The 26,057-nt window shown below is 42.6% G+C and overlaps 1 protein-coding gene and 1 long non-coding RNA gene across 2 annotated transcripts in view; one reads left to right on the top strand and one right to left on the bottom strand.

Moving 5' to 3' along the window:
* Window positions 1-7,563, top strand: part of CCN5 (cellular communication network factor 5) — a 125,429-nt gene extending 117,866 nt beyond the window's left edge. The window contains exon 5 of the mRNA XM_078650466.1: window positions 7,192-7,563. Within this exon, the coding sequence (XP_078506592.1) occupies window positions 7,192-7,416 (225 nt within the window). The 3' untranslated portion in view covers window positions 7,417-7,563. The remainder of the gene's footprint in view (window positions 1-7,191) is intronic.
* The window catches only part of LOC144766700 (uncharacterized), a 282,073-nt gene that overhangs the window by 48,432 nt on the left and 207,584 nt on the right, over window positions 1-26,057 (bottom strand). The gene's annotated exons all lie outside the window — the stretch shown is intronic.

The raw sequence follows: 26,057 nt of genomic DNA, 5'->3' as shown, positions 1-26,057 counted from the left end.
GGTCTACGTAAGTAGGATGGCCTGTCGTACCCCCAAGTTATGATCAGAGGGAGGCGCCTTGTTCGTAATGCCCCGGGGTCTGAGGTCGCTCCCTTCGTGGATTTAGAATTCCCCATTACTCCCTACCTAATGGCCAGGGGCATCAGGAGGTCCCGACACTCCTCCCGACAATTACAGTGTCCACTAAAGTGGTCCAAATAGCCACCTGCTGTGTTCTCCCTAGAATCAGAGTAGTTGGGGCGCTCGGAGATATTCCACTGGGATGAGCAGCCACCCCTACAACTCCCTCTTCAGAACTATGTGTGCAATGCAATTAGTCTCCAAGACATGAAAGAGAAGGAGCTGGACACTCAAAGCACCATGATATTCACATCATGTGGAATTAGTTCTCCTTGGTGGGACCGCTGCAGTTCCTGGGCCACACCCTCCTTGGCGACAGCCCCATGTGCTAGTTGGACCCTTTTCTGTCCTTGAAGCTCTGATCCGGAGGCCATCCAACTAGCCCTTGGAGTCACTCTGGAAGTCCTGGGTGCAAGTAGAAAAGCTCCACTCAGCATCAAGGCAGTCTTCTGAGGATTCCCAGTAGGCTTCAGGCAGCAGGCCAGTTTTTCTTCGGTACAGCAAGACAGTCCACTGAAGTACACAGCAGGCCACAGCATTAGGCAGTCCTCTGGTGTCCTTCTGCAGGTCCAGAAGTGAACAGAAGTGTGGGTCTGAGGGTCCTTTTTTAAACTTGGTGCCACTTTTGAAGTAGGAGCAATGTCTGGATGGTTCCCCCCACAGATGTTTGTGGAAATGTCTGCTTCCCTGCCCTTGTACCAGTCTGTCCACAAGCACAAAAGACTTGTGTGAAGCTCTTTGTGTGAGAGCTGAAGCACATTCTTTTGAAGTGCCAGTGGGGCTGTGCACAGCTCTGCTCCATGCCTGAGATGGCCATCCAGGCACCCCTAGTCCCTCTATTGTGTGGGGGTCTCAGAGGAATACACAAAGGCCAACTGCACCTAACCATGCGACCCAGGAACAGGCTGCAGACACCGAATGGTTAGCATAAAAAAATGCCAACTTTCAAAAAGTGCCATTTTCAGATGTGTGACTTAAATTCTGACTTCACTATTAAAGAGAATTTTAAACTACAATTCCTCAGACACCAAACATGACTTGCCTACCTGATCCCAATCAAAGTTTACCACTTGTTAAGTTAAATGTGATCTATAGGAGGGGATGCCTCACATTTGGGAGAAATGAATTTGTGAGTTTTTCACTATCTGGACATGTAAAACTTTAATGTACATGTCCAACTATTTCATTTCAATGCACCCTGCCCTATGGGCTGCCTAAGGCCCACATTAGGGGTGAAATATGTGTAATTTAACGGGAGTTGACAAGGAGGTTATTGTGTAAAGTCAAATTGGCAGTATAGATCTGCTATCGGGCTGCAATGGCGGCCCTGGGACAAGATATAAGGACTACTTAAGTGGGTTGCACAATAAGTGAGGCAGGCCCACCAGTATAATTTTATTTACCAGCCCTGGGTATATGCTATATCACTTTCCCAGGGAATTGTAAGTAAAATAAATATTCTAATCAGGTTTAAGCCAATTTTTTCATGTTTTCTGCTGTACATCAAAAGTGGTTGTGCAAAGAATTGAGATCGTGTGCATTCAGTGTTGAGAGAGGGGGGTACAGAGGAATCCCTTCTTTATGGGAAGAGGGAGGCCCCCTAATAGTGATTAATGAGGTTCCATAAATTCTTTCACTTTTCCATTTATCTCCTCTACAACCCACGGTTTAACAGCATTGGGTTTGACATTTGTGCTTTCTAATAATATGATGTAGCTTCTGAAATGATGAAGGACCATTTTATGGGAGTGGAAATGGGCAGCACTAGATTGTAACTCTGCCACGGAAAGAACTTCAAGGAAGAACATTTGAGAAACAAAATTGTCATTATCAAAAAGAACTAACCAACACTAACCATCTCCTACATGACTTTGAGACTGGCTTGAGGGCAGGGTGTAGTATTTGAGCCACCTTCAGTTCCTGCAGTCATTAATGGGATTTACAGACAATGTTCTGTACTGGTTCTCCAGCTACCTTTCAATCAACAACAATTTATTCACATGGGCACCTCCAGGTCCAGGAAGACCCCTTTCACCTGTGGAATCTCCCAGGGTTCATTGCCATTTTCAGCATCTACTTGGATTCCCTTGGGCTCAACTCACTGATAAGAGTGATGAATTACAAAATATTGTTACAAAATATCAAGTTACATGAATATCATGTCTAAAATATTGGCCATACAAAGATATTGAATATTGAAGGTAAGAATATCAGTTTTTATGTATATAATATAGTTTTTTCCCAATATTGTTGAATATATAGTATTATTAATAGAATTGTTTTAGATTTTGCTTAGTATACCAGGTGATTTATAATGTGCAATTAAGATTTTCTTTTAAATTTAATTAGAAATGTATACTTTAGTAATGGGCTGTTGGGTTTGTAGGGAATATATAGGAAGATACTTGAATTATAACATTTTGATTCTATTTTTTATGTTAATTAAATATTTAATTGATAATTAATTATATAAATTATTTAATTGATATTTAAAGATTTAAGTGTATTTTGTGATTTGTAATGTGTCATTTTATTTTTCTACAGTTTATTTACTAATTTATAATTTAGTAGTGAGTTGTAGCATTTGTAGGGAAATAGAGTGGACCATTATTTAAATTAAATTGTATTTCTTTTTATATTTTGTATATTAAATAATTATGTGTTTGGTAATTAACTATAGATATTGCCAAATTGGGGTGGATTGCTGGGTTCATAGGGGAATAGTTTAGGAAGAGATTAAAATTATAAAAAATGTTTACAAACACGTTTTCGGATCTATTAATTAAATATTTATTTGGTAATTCGTTATGCAAGTTATTTAATTGATTATTTGTTATGTACATTATTTGTTGTATTTTAAATGTCAATTCATTGGCAAGTGTATTTAATAATAAACTTTGTAAAATGCACTTTATATTTATTATTTGTTTTAATTTCATAATTTTTTTTAATAACTATTTTAATGTTATTATTGTTTTATTTATCATTTTTGTTAGTGTTTTGGGTTGTGTTTTTGGGCAGTAAGTGTATCAATTTAAAATGTAAATATGTGTTGTTTTTTATTTGTTAAATACATCTTTTTTTTTTCAACTACATTAAATGTTACTTATTTATAAATCACATATTTTAATTTTGAATGTGCTTCAATAATTTTATGTTGTTAAGTATTGAAAACATTTTTTCGAAATGACTTGGAATTGGAATGGCATATCTATGTTGCGTGTGTTGGAGTGGGAATGGTAAAAAGATAGGACAGGCCTATTTTTTTTTTTATTTGCAGAATTCTCTGCCCTGACTCTGGAGACCTCACAGTCATAAACCTGTTATTAAAACGCTGTTTTTTGGATACTGAAAAAGCATAAACTTTAGGGGCGGGTGGAACCCGTGGAGTTTTACTCCATGGAATGCCACAAATTTACATAAAAATTAGGTGAGATTTTGCAGAGTTCCGAAAGCCGCAGAATTTCAGCAAGTTGCGCTGCTTGTGCTGATCTTTAGAACCGAGTAAAATGTAAAATGTAAAATGAATGCGAACTGCACCACGTGACGTGCCAGAAGGTGCTGCTCTTTTCTGCCGCTCGAGTAGATTTTCTATTAGAGTGGCAACTTTCTCAACGTGAATGGTAGTGACCTGTTGCGACTGCCTATGTTGAGCAGTATTGCCGAGGCTCGTCCTAGCGCTCAATTTTTATTGCTCGCGCGCACCAACTTAACATTGGTGAGCAGCCGCGGGCCGTGGAGGGAGTTACGGTGGGGCAGGGAGGCGGGGAGGGGGAGGGGCAGGGTGGGGGGTGCTAAAAACCGGCATATGGATAATTGCAGGTAAGTAAACCATTTAATTAATAAAACAAATTTGGTAGTGCGCCTTGCATCGCACCTATGTTTATGCTTAACTCTATGTTTTCAGTAGCCTGGGCTAGTCCCTTAGCAACAATATGTAATTGCTATTGGGCTACACTGCTGATGATCATGTTTGGCTTAATAAAACAATTAAAAAAAATAATAATATATAAATTATTTTAATATACTTACCATATATTTTATTATTCCCTACCACAATATTTTTGACTGGATGTGACTGAATATTTTGATACTTTACGTGTAATATATATATTTTTTTAAATTATATTTTGACACAACATTCTAGTATGTTGAAATGTTGATATTGTTGTTCTCGATATTCTGTCAAACAACTGATAACAGGAAAAAAAATTACCATTATGGTGACAACATACATCTTTATTTGAATCTGCAGACCAAGATGTCCCTTTCATGCAGATTTGTGAAGGCCATCAATTGGCCTGGAAGAACCACTGTGTCATGATGCTGGATTTTTGCTCATGTTGCATTGTGTGTGGTTAGTAGCGATCTAAAATTGATTCTGTGTATTAGTGTGGAAGTATTGCGCCATGATCTAAAATATCTGCAATATTTTATATATGTTTGGATGAGTGCTTACAAAGACTTTCAGTTATCCCTCAATTTATGTGGGATCTCTTGTCCTTTGCTCTGCTTTAGAGTAGTGCTTTAAATTAGTATTGTGTGAAATTATAATTATGTTGACAAAATTTGAGGAATTTTTGACAGTTCTCAATTTTTCACACAATGGGCCACATTATGATGGCGGTCGGACTAGTGTCTGACCGCCATCGCTGTGGAATTGGGACCGGCCGACAAGTAGTCAGCGTTCCCACCTGCCGGACGAGTGTTTGACCGCCATCGCTGTGGTATTGGGACCGGCCGATAAATAGTCAGCGTTTCCACCTGCCAGATTATGATGCGACTGCCGTGTAGGTGGTCGGAAACATCCCTTTTTCTATTGCAGCCTGTGCTGCGGTGTGGAAAAGGACTGCAGCACAAGCGGCAACAGAAAAAGGGATGTTTTTAAACATCCATGCACTGTGTGCCAGGCTCCAGGTGGTGCCTGGCACAGGGTGCATGGATGTTTTGGGGGGGCACCCCTTGTGTTCTCCTGGCCACATAGCACAGGCCCACTGGGGATGAGGCCCTGCTATGGGCCCCCAAATTCCCTTGCTGACATCCTTATCATGGCATGAGACTGCCATGGACAGCCTGTCGGAAATGGACATTGTAATCCCTATGGGGGTGCCTGTGCAGGCACCACCCCATTGTAGGGATCACAGTCCGACCACCGTCCCGACGGGCTCCTTGAGCCTGTTAGATGCAGTGGTCTTTCCACTCGGCCTCTGCACTCCGACGGGCAGCATCGTAATCTGGCAGTCAGACCACTGCCCTATATGTCAGACGGACCGCCACTGACAGCCAGTCGGTGGTGGACCACCCAACATTGTAATGAGGGGATATGTGATTCTGTCTAAGTTTTATCCAAGCACACACGTCATATACAAAAAAGGACTTTTGAGTTACCACTGGAGGCTGGTTCACACAAAAAGGGTTGCAGTAAGAGACATTTTCTGTTTGGACCGCTCACCTGCCAGTACTTGTGAAACTTTCATACATCAGGTGAGCAGTTATTTAAAATGTTAGAGTAGATACCGCCAATTACATTTTAGTTTGAAAGCCTAAATTTGTGATATTTTTCTTGAATGTCATGATATTTCTAAAATAAATGAAGAAGATTTCACACACCCTTATTTTTTCTACTTCCATCACAAGGCAGGTCGGTGTCTTAAGACGAGATATTGTGGGTGGATGTTTGCAAGAAATGTTTATCCTTATACTATAGGGTGCATGTTACTTTGTTGCATGACAATGCCATTGATTGGCAGAGCCGTCCCCTCTATATGACTTGGGTGTCAAGCTGTGGGCATGATGGTGAGTGCGCTCTCCTAATATGTGTTATTTCCAGGTGAGATTTGGAAAATGAATTGTGCTGTTATAGTTCGTGAGGCGGTGCTGTCGGACACCTCATGTAAACCCAAATAATGGCTGTCAAAGTTGTGTTGGTTGAGTGTAGTAAGGACAGTCTATGTTTTGACTGTGGCTTGTGTGCATGCTTTGGATTTGGACCGTGTGAGAGTAATCAGGTTATGACTGATTATTCTGATATTCTCCATAACCAGAGTCAATTTCATACATTACAGTGGGCTAGGTTGTACTTTCAAATAATTATTTATCAGACATGGTGTGTCCCGTGGGTGAAACGCAAAAGAAACTACCGTCACGGCACAATTTAAACTTTATATTATATTCTCTACTGCAGAAGCATCTGGAAGATTCTGCAGCACATTCCCTATTAAATTTTGCACTCTCCTACCAAATTTGCAATTTCTCTCTGCTATGACTGTAACCGACATTCTTGCGCTCACAATGTTGTTTAGTACCATTGACATAATTCTCCAATATTCCTGTACTTAATTACAAGTAATACTTCATTATGCTGAGGGCTCACTCTTTAATTACCTCTGATCTTCCCATATGTTTTCTTTCCCTCCTTCTACTTGTTGGTTAACATTTTAGGCCCCTCCTTTTTCCTTTGCACATCTTCAGCAAACATCTGTGCATGCATACTGCTCCTTACTTGATATAATTGCTCTCCACGTTTTAATATTCTATTTAATCTTCTCCTATCGACTGTTCCTAACACCTTCCCTTTGTGCTTCTTATGGGCCCCATATGATCCCATTAAACTTCAAATATTTGATGGTTTCTGTTCACACCGCTTCAGATATATGTGTTTTGAATAATTGTGATTTTGAATAATAATTCCATGATCATTCATAATGTTACACTCAGATTAGTCGAATCGGTTCATGTATGTATTTTTTTGTGTTAAGCTTTTTACGTTTTCAAGGTGTCTTGAATTCTGTGCTCATTAACAAAGTAGCTAAAATATGAACCACTTTCAATTAAAATTCACTAACACAGAAAATTCACAACCAGTTTGTGCAAATAAAGTCAAACATATATAAAATATCAACTAAAAGAAATTACACACCCACTTAATTAACCCGAAATACTTATCAAAACCTTTAGCCCTACGAAAAATATAAAAGAATGGTGTCATATTGTATATTTTGTGTGTGTGTGTGTGTGTTTTTTTTAAGGCAGACACATGGAAAAGAACATAAAATGTTTGTCTAATTTCAGAGAACATCGAGATGCAAGCCGATGATAAAAGCCTCGACGTGGATCCGGTTTGAGTTTCAAGGCTGTGTCAGCATCCAAGCTTATCAGCCCACGTTCTGTGGTTTCTGTGGTGGCAGGCCTTGCCTCCCACACCAAGCCACGGATGATATGGTTGGCTTCCGCTGCCATGGAGGAAGGAACATAAGGGAAAATATGATGTTTGTTATCTCCTGCGCCTGCCACTAACTCTTTTAAAGCCCTTATTGCTTTTTGTAGGTAATATCTTCAGGGAGAAATAACTTTGCACTATAAATCCGTAATGATAAGATGGTTATCGTTACTCTATAATGTCACCGTGTTGTTAAACATTATACATTAAAGACAATGAAATTATAGTTTTACAGTCCCTTTGCCCTGCTCTTTATACTGACATACAACTGTCTGTCGATTTAGAGTTTGGCACTCTTGACCATCAAGGAGTGAGCCTGACCTTCAGAGGTGTCTCGCAGCATCTAAATGGAAAGGCTAAAAGAAATATGAATATTTTTTACTGCATATTGTATTGTATTGTATTGTAATTGCATTTATATAGCGCTTACTACCCGTGACGAGGCGTCAAAGCGCTTTTTCGGCGGGTAGCACGCTACTCCGGGACCCATAGAGGATTAGTGTTGAATTACTATAGTGAAACATGCAAGTACATTTTAAGTGGTGGATATGTTAGTCAGTTATTTGGAATTGGAATGATAGCAGAGGGATAGAGTAGGACAAAGGTTTGTATATATTTATCGCTCGCTTGTTGACGCATGCTTTTCAGGGAGCCTATAAAGGATTAGTGGTGAATTAATATGGTGAAATATGAGGTAATTTCAGTGGTGGATATTAGTCTGTTACTTGGAGTGAGAAGGATAGCGGATGGATAAAAGGGGAAGAAAGTATTTGCATTCATATAGCACTTGTTACCCCTGATGGGTGTTGAAGCGCTTTTCTGGCGAGTACCACTCCGGAACCCATAAAGGATTAGTGTTGAAAATTTGTATAGTATAAATATGAAGTAATTTGAGTAGTAGATATGTTATTCAGTTATTTGGGCAGTATATTAGTATAGTTGAATATGGAATATGGAATTTGAGAAGTGAACATGCTAGTCTGTTAATTTTGATTGAAAAAAGGATAGTGGAGGGATAAAAGAGTGAATGATTTTTTTTTATTTAATTTTTTTTAAGTCTTAGCAGTACGAAGAGGCTTTTGGATGAGTAAAAAGGAGTTTTGGAGGGAAGGAGTCAGAGGGGAGAGTTTAGAATTTTTTTGTTTTAGGGGATCGGTATAGTAAAAGGAGGTGTCAGATGATGCAAGGAGGGGTAGAGCAGGAGAGAGTCTAGAAAAGGTTAGTTTGGCGATCATAGTAGTGGTATGGGGTTTGGGATAAATGAGAGAGTGGATGTAGAGGATATATTGATAGATCTATAGGATGAGAGATAGGGTAGTGCATTAGAAGGAGTAGTAGAAAGAAGTTTGAGATGAGTCAGAAGGTTGGGCTAGAAGATATATTGAGCGAATTATAGGCTGAGAAATAGGCTAGTGCATTGGAAATGCTAAATTAGAAGAAAGTGATAAATATATAGATCCATAAGTACATTGAAAGTATATAGATACATAAAGGAAGTAAGTATATTTAGATTAAATATATTGATAGAGGCACGATGAGAAATAGGGTAGTGCATTGGATATGCATTTTCAGGAGAAAAGTAACAGACACAGAGATCCAAGTACATGGAAGGTACATAGATGTACAATGGAAGTATGTACATGTAGACCAAAGATTTGGTTGTGTAGTATTGTTTGCGAGAGGAGGTTGTGACGTAGAGGGGGTGGTGATGTGTTTATGTGTAAAGTGTATGTTGTGTGTAGGAGGGAATGAAGTAGAGGTGAGAGTGTTTATCTTAGACTGGTTTGTTTCAAGAGTTACAAAGTGTGGTGGTGTACAGTGTGTGTGTTGTGTGTTAGTGTTATTATGGTAGAAGGGAGAGGAGGGTGTTTGTTGGACAACTGATGGAAGGATCATTGGTAATGAGTAATCAGGTGACCCCTTCAGCCAATGGGAACCCTAGCCCTAACACTATCCAATCACAACAATAGCCCTAACATCTAGAACCAATAGGAGACCAGGACCTTGCAGCCAATCTTAACCCTATTCCAAGCACCCAATCAGTTCAAAACCCCCTACGTCCAATAAAGGCCTTAGCCCTACCACTAGTCCCAACCCAAGTCCAAGTAGCCAATGGTACAGGTAGCCCTAGTCCCTACTTCCAATAGAAAGCCTAACCCTACTCTTAGTCCCACAACTGGTCCAACAACCAATCACATCAGAAGCCCTAAATAGCTGTTTCCAATTAAAGGTCTAACCCTAGCCCTAGTCCCACCCTACTCCCAACAACCAATAACATAGGAAGCCCTGGTCCCTACTTCCAATAGAAATCCTAACCCTAGCCCTAGTCCCAACCCTGCAATGATTGAATCACAGACCAAGAAACCAATCAGAACCCTCAAATACCCAACCAATGAGGACATTAACCCTACCACAATAGAAACACCAGATACAACCACCAATCAGTGTACACATGTGCCAACCACTAGCGCACCATATAAGGTCCCAGCAACCTCAGACAAGGTTTGCTGGCCAGGGAGTTGGAAGCTGCTTGCTCCTGTTCAGAATCTCCTAGGAGACGGACAGGCTCAATCCACAACTTTGGACTTCTGCAGGTAAAGGCTTCACTAACTCGAAATCTAACAATACTGTTTGAATAAAGCTTTACTCCCCCTGCTGGCCAAAAAACGAAGTGCACAGGCCCCAGTAAATTCAGTTTAAACAGCTCACAGAAGCACCCTCTGATGTAGAAAATCCCTGTTGCTGGGGGGGAGGCAGGGGGGCTGGCTTCACTGGCTTGTGAACACAAAATGGTGGCTGGGGGTGCACTGTTTGAGCACACAGGCCTAAGCACAGAGCAAAGGAGAAATTTGGAGGGAAAACAGATTTGTCACCAAGGAATGAGAGGGACAAACTTCAGAGGTTGGACTGCAAATCCCACAATTCAACACACTAAATGAAGGCAATCATGGGTAGGGAAAACCACAAATTTAAAACACACCTAAGGTGATAAAATATGCAATTACAGGCAGGCTAAAACTACAATTTTTAAATGTAACAACCACAGGCATGGACAGTAAACACAGAAAGTGAAAATCGTTTTGTAAACAACGTTTTGTCTTGGGAAGAGACAGCACTAGTCTGTCTCCTTACCACTTCCTGGACTCTGCTCATTGAAATCTGGGGCACATGTAGGCTGCAACTCACAAGATGGAGGAGAATGATTTCGGGTGCACTCAGCAAGGCCTTAAGGGGCCTGTGCCGGTGTGAGAGGAGGGCTCAGACTTGCCTGGTAGCTGAATAGCCAATGGTCTGCTGGCCTGGGGGTGGAGTCTGGGCAGCTTCTTACTCCTGTTCAGAATCTCCTAGGAGACAGACAGGCTCAATCCACAACTTTGGACTTTCGCAGGTAAAGGCTTCACTAACTCGAAATCTAACAATACTGCATGATCGCCGATATACACAACAGCTTCGGTGCACCTACCACGCACCCAACCACCGAACCAACGCCCCCCACCACCACCCTCTGCGCCTGGACCCCGATCAGCACCGAAGACACCACCCGCATGATGAACACCATCCACTCCGGATCACCAACCGACCCCTGCCCCCACCACGTCTTCAACAAGGCCGACTCCATCATCGCACCCCAACTCCGGGACATCATCAACACCTCATTCAGCACCGCCACCTTGTCGGAGATCTGGAAGAACGCCGAGCTCAGCACCCTCCTGAAGAAACCAACAGCAGACCCCACCGACCTCAAGAACTACCGCCCCATCTCGCTCCTCCCTTTTCCCGCCAAAGTCATCGAGAAGACCGTCAACAGACAGCTGGCCGCCTTCCTCGAGATGAACGGATCCCTCGACCCCTCGCAGTCCGGTTTCCGAGCCAACCACAGCACCGAGACCGCCCTCATCGCAGCCACTGACGACATTAGATACCTGCTCGACAACGGGGAAACAGCGGCCCTCATCCTCCTGGACCTCTCTGCAGCGTTTGACACTGTCTGCCACCGCACCCTAGTGCAGCGCCTCAGCAACATCGGAGTCCAAGAGAAGGCACTGGAGTGGATCATCTCGTTCCTCGCCGGAGAACCCAGAGAGTTTACCTCCCCCCGTTCAGATCCGAGGCCACCGAAGTCATCTGCGGCGTACCACAAGGATCATTACTCAGCCCAACCCTCTTCAATGTCTACATGAGCCCTCTCTCAGCCATCGCACGCAAACACAACCTCAACATCATCTCCTACGCCGACGACACCCAGCTGATCCTCTCCCTCACCAACGACCCCGCCACCGCCAGAACCAGCCTGCACGAAGGGATGAAAGACGTCGCCGAATGGATGAAGAACAGCCGCCTGAAACTGAATTCAGACAAGACGGAAGTCCTCATCCTGGGATCATCGCCCTCCGCCTGGGACGACTCCTGGTGGCCGCCTGCCCTGGGCAGCGCACCCAAACCAACGGACCATGCACGCAACCTGGGCGTCATCCTGGACTCCTCCCTCGCGATGACCAAGCAAGTGAACACAGTCTCATCATCCTGCTTCAACACCCTGCGCATGCTCCGAAAGATCTTCCGATGGATCCCCACCGAAACCAGGAAGACGGTCACCCAGGCCCTCGTCACCAGCCGTCTGGACTATGGAAACACCCTCTACGCTGGAACCACGGCCAAACTCCAGAAAAGACTCCAGCGCATCCAGAACGCATCAGCACGACTCATCCTGGACATCCCGCGCCGCAGCCACATCTCCACCCACCTGAAAGACCCGCACTGGCTCCCCGTCAACAAGAGGATCACGTTCAGACTCCTCACCCATGCACACAAGGCTCTCCACGACTTGGGCCTGAAGTACCTCAACAGCCGCCTCACCTTCTACACACCCACCCGCCAACTCTGATCGGCCAGCCTCGCCCTCGCCTCCGTCCCAAGAATTCGGAAATCCACCGTCGGAGGAAGATCCTTCTCCTACCTGGCAGCCAAGACATGGAACTCCCTCCCCACCCACCTATGGCTGACCCAGGATCACCTCTCCTTCAGGAAATTACTCAAGACCTGGCTGTTCGAGCAGTAGCAACTCCCCCCCTCAGCGCCTTCAGACCCCTACGGGTGAGTAGCGCACTATACAAATTTCATGATTGATTGATTGATTGAATACTGTTTGAATAAAGCTTTACTGCTGGCCAAAAAACGAAGTGCTCAGGCCCCAGTAAATACAGTTTAAACAGCTCACAGAAGCACCCTCCGATGTAGAAAATCCCTGCTGCTGGGGGATAGGGGGAAAAAGGGGGGCTGGCCTAACTGGCTTGTGAACACAAAATGGTGGCTGGGGTCGCACTATCTTGCAACCACAATTCTTGTCAGGGTGAAATAAGGGTGAAAGCAAACCTCAAATGAACATGTACATAACCCTCTCGGTAGCTTGGTGCAAAAGCAGTCAGGCTTAATTAACTTAGAGGCAATATGTAAGGTATTTATGTACCACACAAACTGTATTAAGTGAAAAAACAACATTAGAAAAATTCCACACCAATTAATCATCTGATTGAAGTCGACCTTATTATACCTGTGAAGAAACCTTTTCACTGCTATTGTGTTGACTTTGCAACAATCGACCAAAGGGTTGTGAAATCTCACCAGCCTCATTTATGTCCTGAAGATGGTCTCAGTGACATAATGCAACAGAGACCGAAACATCGATGTATAACCCATTCTTCCTTTTAGTCGCTGTTAAATTCAATTATTGTGGAGTCTCTGATTCCTATGTCTAGGATAAACTTAAGTTTTGATTTTGTGAAGATGGGTGTGGATACGTCGATGACTAGTAAATATCCATCTTCAATCTATTTGTGACTTCTATTATCAATGTATGTGAGAACTGTTTGTTAGGAACCCCTGGTTTTTGTACTTTTTGCATGTTTTGAATATAAATCAAACCACTTTTTACCAGACCTGGTTACTGTAATTTATTTACCGAATTAATCGTTCAAGGTATATTTCAAATGATTTGAGGGGACATAAGTGGTCACATGACAGAAGATATTTTGAATTATTTGAAACATATTTTTGAGAATAAAACCCATGTAAGCAGCTCTACCTGTTTACCTTTATTACCCAAGCCCACATGGGTGTACTGGGGCGCCCATAGCTTTTATAGAAGTATCTAAAAGTGGCATTTTCAGAATTGTGACTTAAAATCCCACTATATTGTAAAAGCGAGTTTTAAATTACAATTCAAATGTGACTTTTCAACATGCTGCCAATTCAACGTTATCACTTATTAAATGTAATAAGGTAACCCAATGTTATCCTAAGGGAGAGATAGGCCTCGCTGTAGTGAACAATGAATTTAAGACCAGGACATGTAAAAGTTAGAAGTACATGGTCAGAGAGCTCCGAGACTCCGCTTGAGGTTTGCAGGGGGGGGAAGATGGCGGCCGGGTAGGATGCCCGGTCGGAGAGCTCCGAGACTCCGCTTGAGGTTTGCAAGAAATTGCGCTAGACTACACCGATACTACCAAGAAATGAGCTGCAGTAAAACGGTAAGAATGTAGACTTATCAGTGGTCCTGGGTGAATAAGTTAACATCAGCAACATCGGCAATTTCTCCGAGAGTGTGGAACAACGGCATAAAGAACGGCATAAGAAAATGACTGTTTACCTGGTCCCCGACGGACTCCCGCCACGGAGGGAGTTTGAAATCCCCCACACGCAGAGTCTGAGGTGCGGCAACACTGACTACACGGGAGTCTGGGCGGTGGCGAGGAAAGCTAGAGCGACCTGCAGGAAGGCTTCCGGGAGGCTCGGCTTTCAGTTCCGGGGCATAAGCGGCAGAGACAAGCCGGAGCTGGGCTTGTTTTCACGCGAGGAGCACAAAAAAGGTAGTGCAAGTTGGAAAGCCCCAGTTCGAAAGTTAAACAGTACCTTTAGTACAAGGAAGCACATCGTTGACCCCTTTACCACCTACTTCACAGACAAGGAGGAAAATTACTTCTTATCACCACACATGAGCGAGGCACTGGGAAAGGGAGAGGAGGAGGGTGAGGAAGGTGAGGAAGGGGGGTTTGGAGAAAGGAGAGAAGCAGTGCAAAATAAAGATTCGACCACTGGACACAAGAGCTTGGGGGCTCCAGTCACAGGAAATAAAAAGGGCGCAGAAAGAAATAGGGGGCCTCCGAACGTAGTATCCTGCTACAGCCTTAGAAATAGAAGCTTTCTTAAACAGGAGCAGTACCCAAAGAACATTACTCCAAGGGAAGTAAATAAAAGAAAAACTAAAAGGACCAGAAGGACGCTCCAAGAGACTGACAAAAATAGCACTGATAGTGGGAAACAAATTGCTGAAGATAAAAACGACTCAGCCTTGAAAAGTAAACTCAAAATTACCCCTTCTTTGAGAACTTTTTTTAAAGTCCAGAAACAACAGCAGTCACACACGGTAAGAAACAAGGCGAATCAACTTGATCCCTTATCAGAAAGTCCTGAGTTTGTACTAACACAGTTACAAAATAACCAATTCCCCACAATAGTAACTGCGCTTACATTTCAAACCGAGAGCCCTAAAGAACTCCACAAGACGCTAAATATCAACAGAGCAGCGCCAAAGTATACGGAGGACAAAAGCCATACGCATACGCAGCTCACAGAGGAATCAGTAATTTTTCCTATACCTCAAGAAATGGCAGTGGTAGCCACAGCAAAAGGCACTCAGGACAACAAGCATTGGCATTGCCAATAGGTCTCGCTTGTAAATGTAGTTGTAAATGTAGTTGAGCTTATATAGCGCACAGCTACCGCAGAGGGTTTCCCGGCGCTTGCTTGGGGAACCCGTCCTGGTATTCCCCTGTGAGATAGCCGGGTATCCACAAGGTGAAAGTCAGGCATCCCGCCGCGAGGGGCCGTTGTGGAGATTAAGCAAGCTATTGCCCAGAGTCGCAGAGTGTGAACCTGTGAGTCGAATTATCGAGTCCGTGGAATTTTTAGTCCAAGACCCGACGAGGCGGGGAATTGAACCCTGGTCCAGGACCGATCTCAGCTTCCGGGTCTGCTGCCTCTAACCCCTGAGCCACACTTCTCCAAGCTTGTGGGACTTTATAAGTATTTAGTATTGAAGCATTTAAAAACAAGCTCCTGGCATTGCTGTGGCGAGGGGGGAAGTGAAAAGCACGGCCGTGAAAGTGGCTCTCGGAGGCGCATTCCTTTGAAGTGTCGGGTCTGATGCAATTATGCGAGGCAGGCTGGTTAGGAAGCAAATGGCAAGGGAGGGAGGCTGAGGCTTTGATGTGGGGAGTCACAAGTGAAGTGAATAATTAGGGGAGGAGAACTGGCAGGCTGATAGGCAGAAGGCTCAGGCAAGCTCGTGCACGAAGGAGCTTGCTGTCACGTGATTCACGTGAACTTAATGAAAACCGTGGCGCAAGAAGCCCTTGGTTTCACGAGGATTTCGAGCACTTGAATTCTCGCTCCCTCAATGCGCTTGCGCGCATTGATAGGTCGCGAGACCTAAAAATAACGAAGATATGGAGAGGAACGAGGAAACCACACAAAAGACACAAGAGGCTGAAAAAGCAAGTCCAAAAAATCAGATGAATGAGTTTCTGGAGAGAATATGGACTGAGATGAGAGATAAATTTACCATATCAGAGGCCAAACAAGATAAAATCCAAGAAGTATGCGAGAAGTTGGACGGTAAACTAAACGCACTAGGAGTGAGAGTGACAGCTGTGGAAGGTGAAGTAAGTGTCTTGAACAAAAGGGTGGAAAGCAACCGGAAAGAGCTAAGCACATTAAAACAGGAGGGGAAATATCTGAGCGAGAAGCTGGAATCGCTCGAAAATCAAGCCAGGAAAAACAATATACGAATCCTAAATGTGCCAGAGAACGAAGAAGGAATTGATATCAAGAAGTTTATTGTAGAACTCTTGGTGGAACATTTTCCCTGGATTGATGCAGAGCAATTAAAGGAAGACCTGCAAAGAGTTCATAAAGATTCATTCGGAAAAAAGAAAGAAAGAAAAACACCTAAGAAAATACTCATTAACTTTAAAACCTACACATTAAAAGAGAAAATTCTTGGTGAGGCCCTGAAAAAAGGTAACTTCAGTAAAGGCTCATGGTCCTTCAGGATCAGGTCCGACATGTCAAAAGCATCACAAGACAGGCAATGGGAGTTGGGGAAACTCATGCCAGAACTACAATCATTGGGTGCCACAGTGCAAATGAAGTTTCCACCCTCGGTAAGAATCATGTAGCGCAACAAAATGAGGAACATTAGAGATCCTGAAGAAGTGAAAAGTCTTCTCGAGCTAATGAGAGACAATATTCGGATGGAAGATCCTGCAAGTTAAAAAGGATTTCAAGATGGAACTTAAAAAAAGAAAAGAAAAGACGCATACAAGAAAACATAGAATAAATCGGTGTAGGGCGCGATAAGTAAAAAACACCACACACAGTCAAGTCAAGAGTCAAGGAGCTACAAAGGGGTTAAGATGAAAACCCCAAGAAAAGAAGAAGGAGGCTTCCCCAGGGAGGGTAAGGACAGAGCACAAAAACAAAAAAACAAAAGAAACTCAGAAAATAAAAAATGGGTGGGGAGCAAGATGGGGAAAAACACAAAAAAAAAATCCTCAAATATTGGAAAAAATGGAATGAACGGAAAGTCGAAGCCCCTATTAAAACATTGAGTATTTGTAACCAAAATGCATTAACAACAAACATGATAGATGGGAGAAATTAGTAAAAAAATCAAAATACTCTGTTGGAACGTAAATGGCATGAGGACAAAAAGTAGGAGGAATAAAATCCGAGAATACCTCAAGACAGTTGAAAGTGAGATCATTATCCTACAAGAGACGCATCTCCTAAAGGAAGAATGGGATCAGGCAATGAAAAATCTAAGATGGGTCGATACGTATGTCTGTACAAATCAAGGGTGCAACATCAAAGGAGTAGCCATTATCATCAAAAAATCATTAAAAGCAACTATGGAATCTTCGGAAGTCGATAGTAAGGGTAGGTGGGCACTAGCTAAAATAAAAATGGAAAACATCTCATATACAATAGTAGATTACTACAGCCCTAATCATGATGACCCTGAGCCCCTTCAAAATGTATACACACACCTGTTATCTGCCACTACCCCGGTAATCCTGGGAGGAGACTTCAATCTCGTATTAGATCCTAGAGTAGACAGGTCCCCCCCCCCCCCGGAAGGCAACCCAATTTACCGAAAATGAGGGAGTGGATTGGAATATATAGAACAGACTTAGATCTGATAGATATATGGAAGGAAAAAGGAGACAAAAGTCAACCCTACACACTACATAACAAAAAAACTGGGGCATAGGTCAAGAATAGACTACTTTTTGATAGATAGAAGCTTACTGGAAAGTGTAACAAACTTAATTCACTTGCCAGCCCACTTATCAGACCATTCTGCTGTACAGCTAACTGTTCAAATAAACGCAGTTCAAACGCAAAAGAGATTTACAGTTGAAAGGACTATGTTAGTAGACCAGCAAATCGTACAGGAACTTAAAATAGAAACAGAAAACTTTTTTGAAAACAATAAACTAGGTACAACAAAACAAGTTACCTGGGATGCATATAAGGCCGTAATAAGGGGCAAGCTACTTAGCTTAGGAGCATATAAATCTAAGAAAATGAAGCAAGAGATAACAGATCTGGAAAAGAGTACAAACACCCTAGATACCCAAATATTAGCGGAAAGAGACCTAGTTAAGAAAGAATACCTACAAAAGGACAGACAAAAACAGAAAGACTCCTTAAGTGATATTCTCGAGGATAGAGTACGAACAAAATGGGAAACAAGCAAGCTGGCAAACCACGAGTATGGAGAAGGCTGCGGAAAATGGCTTGCATGGAAGCTAAAGACAGACATGGCAAGAAATAAAGTAAAGGGCCTAAAACATCATGATCAACCAAGTTTGATCACAGAGGAAGAGACAATTAGAAGAGAATTTGCGACTTTTTTCTCTGAACTATACACCGAAGACATCAGCCCATCTGAGGAACAGATAGAGGATTGTTTTGGAGACATATCGTTCTTAGCCTTAACTGAAGAAGAGAAAGATGAGTTAAATAAAGAAATCACAATCACCGAGGTAAAGGACGTAATAAGAACTCTGAAGAAAGGTAAAGCCGCAGGTCCAGACGCATTGCCAAATGAGCTTTACATGACTTTAATGGAAATATTATCCCCATATATAACGGAGTTGGTAAATCTGTCTTTCAAACAACATGACAAGCTGCCTGATTCTTGGAATGACGCGGTAATAACTATCATCTTAAAACCAGGAAAAGATCCTACAAAATGTAAATCCTACCGCCCGATATCTCTGCTCAACGCAGACTATAAAATATTCACAAAGATAATAGCAGCTAGACTGGGAAGACTCATGCCCCAGCTCATACACTCAGACCAAAAAGGTTTTACAAAAGGAAGACAACTACAGGAACTTACACACAAACTCTTGAGCGCCATAGATATTGCCACACTAAAGAAGATCCCTCTAACGATATTGACTGTCGATGCCGCTAAGGCATTTGACAGAGTAAACTGGGCTTTTCTGATTAAAATAATGACCAAAAATAATCTAGGTAGCTCCCTTTTACATGCCGTAGGAGAAATCTATAAAACTCCAAGATCCAAAATTCTGATTAATGGCAATCTTACAAATGATATCAGAATACAAAGAGGCACCAGACAGGGATGCCCCCTTTCTCCCTTGCTTTTTAATCTATACATCAAGCCTTTAGCAAACAAACTTAGAAACAACAAGGAAATAACCCCCTTTAAATCTCAGGGATGGGAAAAAAAGATTGCACTTTACGCAGACGATCTGATGCTATTCACAGATAACTATACCAGCTCTAAACTAGCCATAGAAAAATTTTTAAACAGCTTTGGGGAGGTCTCAGGATATTTAGTTAACCATACCAAAACAGAAATCATGACATGGAACACACACTTCAACAGCCCAAACGTCAGGCAAGAGATAAAATACCTGGGCATTTTAGTGAGTCAGGACCTAAACAAAATTCCAAAGAACAATCTAAACAGAGTGGCACGTGAGGTAAGGAAATTACTTAAAGTATGGTCCAGCCTACCCTTAAGTTTTATAGGGAGGTCTAACATCATAAAGATGACTGTACTACCTAAATATACATACCTCTTCAACAACATTCCACTAGAATTTAAAAAAGACGCACTAAAAAAATTGCAGGGGGAACTCACTAGCTTTATATGGGCCTTTAAAGGAATAAGAATATCAAGGAAAAAACTCAGGAGAAAAAAAGAGAACGGAGGGATAGCAAGCCCAGACCTGGCGGAATATCACAGGGCATTTCACTTCAAAAATATGCAAACACTTTAAAAAATTCATCAATATTACCCAGAACATTTACAGGCAATGACAGAAGCTGAGGACCATTTTCTTTTCAAGTTTGGACACCAAAAGTACTTCAAAAAAATCAAACTAAAGATACTAAAGGAGGCAGCTAAATTATGGCTCCAAATTAGAAAAATTCTAAACATTCCCTATTATAGCTCAATGGCACCGGTATGGGATTCACCGGGAACCCCGGATTGCTTAAAAGACGCTATGGCCAACCCTCTGAAACAAGCTGACATCAAATACTGGGGCCAATTTATAAACGGATCAACACTAATCTCCTGGGAAGAACTACACACGATTTCCAACGGGACAGTTTCAAAATTTAAGTTCTATCAACTAAACAGCTGGGCAAAAACCAATTCCGGTATACGACAAAGACAGTAAAAATCTTGAAAAAGAAATGATACAAATTTTACCCATAAATAAGGAAATTGCAAAGTGGTACTGGACCTTTATAATGGCAGGAGACGAAAACATTCAGACTGAAGATCAAATTTGGGGGAGAGACCTGCCTATGGTAGATCTAACCAGAATATGGGAAGAGTCTCTAAAGAAATGTTGGTCAACACTAAAATCAGCTGCCTTGAAAAGAAATCATCTTTACACACTACACAGGGCATATTGGACACCGAAAAGACTATCAAAATTAAAAAATGCAGGAGTAAAGAAGTGCCCTAAATGTGGAGAAGAGAGAGCGGACGATGTTCACATGTTTTGGAACTGCCCATTCCTGGAAAAGTTTTGGGAAGAAGTTGGTAAGACTCTAAGCTCGATTTTCCAAAGACAACTAAATGTAAGTACAAGTCTTATTCTCTTTGGGATTGGTAGTTCAGGAGAAGGGCATGAACTAACAGTAAGTGAAGCAAATCTACTTTTTGTATTGATGGTGATAGCAAGGAGGGAGATTTGTATTAAGTGGATTGGGCCATCGCCTCCAACACATGGAGAATGGATAAATTCAGCCATTAAGATAAACAGACTAGATAGAAGATGGAAAGTTAGCAAGAGATATAAATACTGGGAAATCATGGAAAATTACCTGACCTCTAATGTAAGGACAGAACATACGGTCCCATGATTAATGCGAAAGCATTTTCTGGTTGATGAGTATAATACTCATAGAGTAGCCAAGGTGGCTAGCTCCTCTCCCCCTGACAACAGAAATGTTAAAATGTAAATGGCTTAAAAGGGCTCCTCTGATACAGCGAAATAAGGGAAACTCCCCAACCAAGAAAGACCAAGGGGCAGTGACGGTATAAAAGTACAGAGGCAGAGACCTGAATTTCCATACACACAGAATCTTCGCAATATGAGGACAAAAAAAAAAAAAAAATTAGAAGTACATGTCCAACTTTTTAAATACACTGCAACCTGTCCTATGGGCATTTGAATGCCTGCCCTAAGGGTGACATGTATTATAAAGGAAGGTTAAGGACTGGCAAAAAGGTTTATTTTGCCAAGTCAAAATGGCAGTTTACAACTGCACACACAGGCTGCAATGGCAGGCCTGAGATATGTTTAAAGGGCTACTTAGATGGGTAGCACAGTGAGTGCTGCAGTCCCATTAGTAGCGTTTAATTTACCAGCCCTCTGTACATGCCGTTACACTTTACTAGGGACTTACAAGTTAAATAAATGGGCCAATTTGGGGTAAGCCAATTTATTTCACTATGGTTTAAGGACAGAGAACAATCACTTTAGCACTGGTTTGCCGTGGTAAAGTGTGCTGAGTCCTGAGGTCAGCAAAAACAAATTCAACAAAAACAGGAGAAGTAAGGTCAAATGTTTGGGGGGAGACCACCCTAACGCTGACAGGTCTGGCATGTGCCCCCCAGCTGAAAGTGGGGAGAACTACCAAACCTCCTAGGAATTCTCATCACTAAGGTGAAAGAACCTTGAGAGAACATCAGCATTAGCTTGGTCTGACCTAGGGCAATGTTCCATCGTATAGTCCATTCACTGTAGGGAGATGGACCACTTTAACAGCTTGGGATTTTCACCCCTCATTGGTGTGATCCATTTGGGTGGCCTGTGGTCTGTCTGAATTCGGAAGTGAGTCCCAAACATGTGTTGTGTCAGCTTCTTCAGTGCCACAGCAAAGACCTCCCTTTCAATAGCACTCCACCTCTGTTCTTGGGGAAGTAACCACCTACTGATGAAGTTGGCAGGTTGCTCTAGGCCTACATGGCCTCCTGGAGAGTGTTGAAGGCTTTCTCACATGCCTCTGTATAGAACACCTTCTTGGGGTGTTTCTTGGAGGTCAGCTAAGTTAAGGGGCAACGATGATGCCATATCCATCAACAACCCTTCTGTAATATCAGGTGAGACCCAGGAAGGCCCTCACACCTCAGTCTATGTTTTGGTAGGTTGCCAGGGTAGGATTGTCTTCATTTCGGCCTTGTGGTGCAGCACATTGGCCCCGCCACAATGTGGCCCAGATATACTACAGCTCCCTGCCCTATGTGGCACTTACTGGCCTTAATAGTCAGGCCCCTCCTGCCGCAAGGCCTGCAGCACCTCCTAGATTTGGTACAGGTGTTCTTCACAGCTGTAACTGAAGACAATCATGTCATCTAGGTAGGTGGAGCAGAATACCACCTTCCCAGCCAGGAGATGTTTACCAACCTCTGGAAGGTGTCGGGGCATTGTTTAAACCAAAGGGCATCACCCAAAATGGGAAGTGGCCCTCTAGGGCCAGGGATGCTTACCTCCTTTTGGCCCCCTCAGTCAGAGCAATCTGCCAGTACCCTGACGAAAGATCAATGGTACCGAGGAACTTAGCAGCCTCCAGCCTGTCTATGAGGTAAGTGACTCAAATTGAACCCGCTGTAGTCCATGTATAACCTGAGTACTGGGGTGATGCCCGGTGGGACAGCAGTGGGCATCAGCACAACTGGGCTGGACTAGGGACTGTTGGAGGGCTCAATCACAGCTAGTGCCAGCATCTTGGAGACTTCCTCCTTAATACTGGTTTTCATCTTGCCCCACAACCTGTAAATAGTTTCTTTAACAGTCATACTGTCTCCTGTATCTGTCTGAGGGGTACACAACTGTGTAAGCCCTGGGGTGAGGGAGAAAAGTGAGTCAAATTGACCCTACATTTGGTGAAATTCCCTCTGCTTGTTTGGAGTCAGACTAGGGGGTGAGTTTGACACCTTATACTAAACAGTCATGCTCCTTGGAGGACAGAAGGTCAGGGAGAGGTGCACTCCCCACTTCCACCTCATCATCTGTCACCAGGAGCACGGTAACCTCAGACCTCTCAATGTGAGGTTGAGCTGATGGGTATGGAGCCCACCTAGGGGGTTTCTAGGGGTTTTAAGGTCCACCAGGTAGGTTTTCTCCCCTTGTGCTCCTTCCCCTCATAGAGTCATGTCCAATGATCCGGGAGATCTATGTGCTCCACAGGCTCCATGACCCACATCTTCTAGCCAGTCTGATACTCTAGCAAGGTGGCCCTCTGGTTATACTAGAGTTTAATTACCTCTGTCAGTCCTCAAGATTCTCCTTAACCTTCTTCCAGAAGCACTGCATCTGGTTGCAGAGAGCCATCATGTAGCTGGCTACATCCTCAGGGAGCTTCACGGGAGCTTGGTCGCACCCCTCTCTCACTAGGCTGAGAGGCCCCATAACAGAGTGACCATAGAGTAGCTCAACTGGGCTAATCACAACCCCCCTTCTGTGGCACCTCCCTGTAGGCAAATAGCATGCATGGTAAGAGGATGTCCCACTCTTGCCTCATGGGCTCAGGCAGACCGGTAATTATGCCTTTGAGGTTCTTGTTAAATCACTCAACAACCCCATTCATTTGGGGATGACAGGGCATGGCTACCCCACACTCATTCTACATGGATTTCATGTACACTGACATGAAGTTGGTGCCTTTGCCAGACACCACTTCTTTGGGGAACCCTCTTTGAGTAAAAATCCCCATCTGAACCCTAGCCACTGCAGGTGTAATCACTGATCTCCAAGGGATGGCCTCTGGGTACCTAGTGGTAGAGTCCACCAAAACCTAGATGAACCTGTTGGCTAAGGCAATTTTGGTGTCCAAGGGTCCAGCAATATTGATGCTTATACTTTCAAAGGGAGTGCCAATGATAGGTAAGGGATTCAGGGGAGCCTTCAGATTTTTTCCTGTTTTCCTTCTGACCTGGCAGGTGAGACATGGCTTGAAGAATGTATCTGAGGATGTCTTCATTCAGGTCCAATAAAATTGGGAGACAAGCCTGGGAAAGGTTGTGTCCTGCCCCGAATGTTCTGCCAGGGATATTTTAATGAGTTGGTCCCACCAGGAAGACCCTCTAGCATTTGGAGACCACCAACACACATGTTGCCTCATGCACAGGTACCTTAGGCTCAGTCTAAAGTAGGTCATTCTCCCTATATCAATCAATGATCTTTATTCGGTTTAGAAAGAAACCATAAAGATACACATATACATTTTACAAATGTAAACATAATAAATAATTAATTTAAATAATTTTTAGAGTTTGAGTTTAAAATGCAATTGCGTAGCAAAAAGATTGGCATTTTATAACTAATTATTTATTAAAGACAATTTGACAAATATTATACAAATCATGATATAGTCAGAGAGGAATTTACAAAACAGCTAGTACAGTAGTCAGCTTCTAGCTTAGCGAATAGGGCACACAAATATTTTTGTAGAACCAGGGGTAGTCCTATGGTGTCAAGTCATAATAAGATGTATGAAGTGCAGGTAGGGACTACTGGCAATATTAGGGGGCAAATACAGCAAGATATGTCCAGGACGAGAATACATCCCCCCAAAAAAGAAGAGCAGCCATCAGAATTCCAAACCCTTTTTCTTGCAGGTGAGGTTCACTGCAGATAAATATCTGCTGAAACTAAACACTATTTTCTGGGATGTATCTGCCTTTAGAATTCTCAGAGCTTCTAAATGTGTCCTGAATTGCATATTCCGAAATTTTGGTTTTATCCACTTTTCCCTAGAGGTAGCATAAATTGGGCAAAAGAATAGTACATGGGAGTCGTTTTGAACTGCATTTTGGGAGCAGAGAGAGCAGAAACCATCCCTATCATCTGTTTTACTACCCGTCCACTTTGATGTGTTTGTTTTGTTCTCAGGACATCAAAGCGGAACTTCATAAATAGGGATTTGGCCATCGGGGGTTGTATTTCGTCTAAATATTCCTCAAAGGCAGGCAAAGGTTTGATGGATATAAACTGTGAAGTCAACCTTCCTAGCTTTGAGGAATGATGTATACTGTTTCCTATATGCATCCAATATGTACATTTTAATACTGATTTTGATAGCTGTGAAAGAGACTCAGGAGCATCCCAATAGCTATTCAAACTTACAGCCACATGCATCAAGCTGTTTTGCATTCGCAAACGGTGCGAATCGCAAAATTCGTCCGTTTGCGAATGCAAAAACCTTAATTGGGATGCATCATTTTTTTTCTTTTTTCGCAATTTAAGAAATCGCAAATTTTTACGATTTCTCAAATTGCGATAGCATTTATGAAATCGCAAAATTTGCGATTTCTTAAATGCTATGCATGATTTTTTTTAAATTTGCGAATTCGCAATTTTGAAGGAAAAAATTACCATGAAGTAAACCTTCATGGTAATTTGCGAAAAGTTTCAAAAGTGCAAATAAACGCATTTTTGAAATTGATATTTTACACACACACCTGCCCTTGGGACATGTGTGTGAGTAAAATGTACTTACGTGACATTTCAGGGGTGCGGGGGGGGGGTCCTTTGATTCCTTAATTGCGAATTCGCAAAATGAGAATGCCTTCCCATTGATTCCTATGGGCCTCTAGGCCCATAGGAATCAATGTAATGCAATTCCTTAATTGCGATTCGCAATTAAGGAATCGCAAATAAAGAAATGTAAGGAAACGCAAAAAGTTTTGCTATTTCTTGATGCAGAGGATTTTGCAATTCCTAAATTGCGATTCCTTAATTTTCGCAATTTAGGAATCGCAAAATCCTATAATGATGCATGTACCTGTTAGTTTATAGAACCAGGTTTGAATATATCGGACCCAGGGAAGCACAATGCTTTGATGAAGTTGCAACATCTCGATTAGCCTATCTTTGTAGTTTTTAAGTTCTGGTGTTGTCCATAAACGGACCCAGAACAGCATTGGTCTTAGCGCGGCTTGATGATCAATGCGCCTAATGTTTGTGTCAAATATAATAGGAATCAGTGGTGACATGTCTCCCTATAAAAGAGGTTTTCTCCAAATGTGTCAGCAGCTGCCTAGGCTTCAGCTTGACGCTTTATTTCTTGTTGGGTTGGGCACTCTTTCTGTGCTGCA

The sequence above is a fragment of the Lissotriton helveticus genome, chromosome 7, assembly GCF_964261635.1.
Source record: "Lissotriton helveticus chromosome 7, aLisHel1.1, whole genome shotgun sequence".
Classification (NCBI taxonomy): domain Eukaryota; kingdom Metazoa; phylum Chordata; class Amphibia; order Caudata; family Salamandridae; genus Lissotriton; species Lissotriton helveticus.
This window is presented reverse-complemented; position numbering and strand designations above follow the sequence as displayed.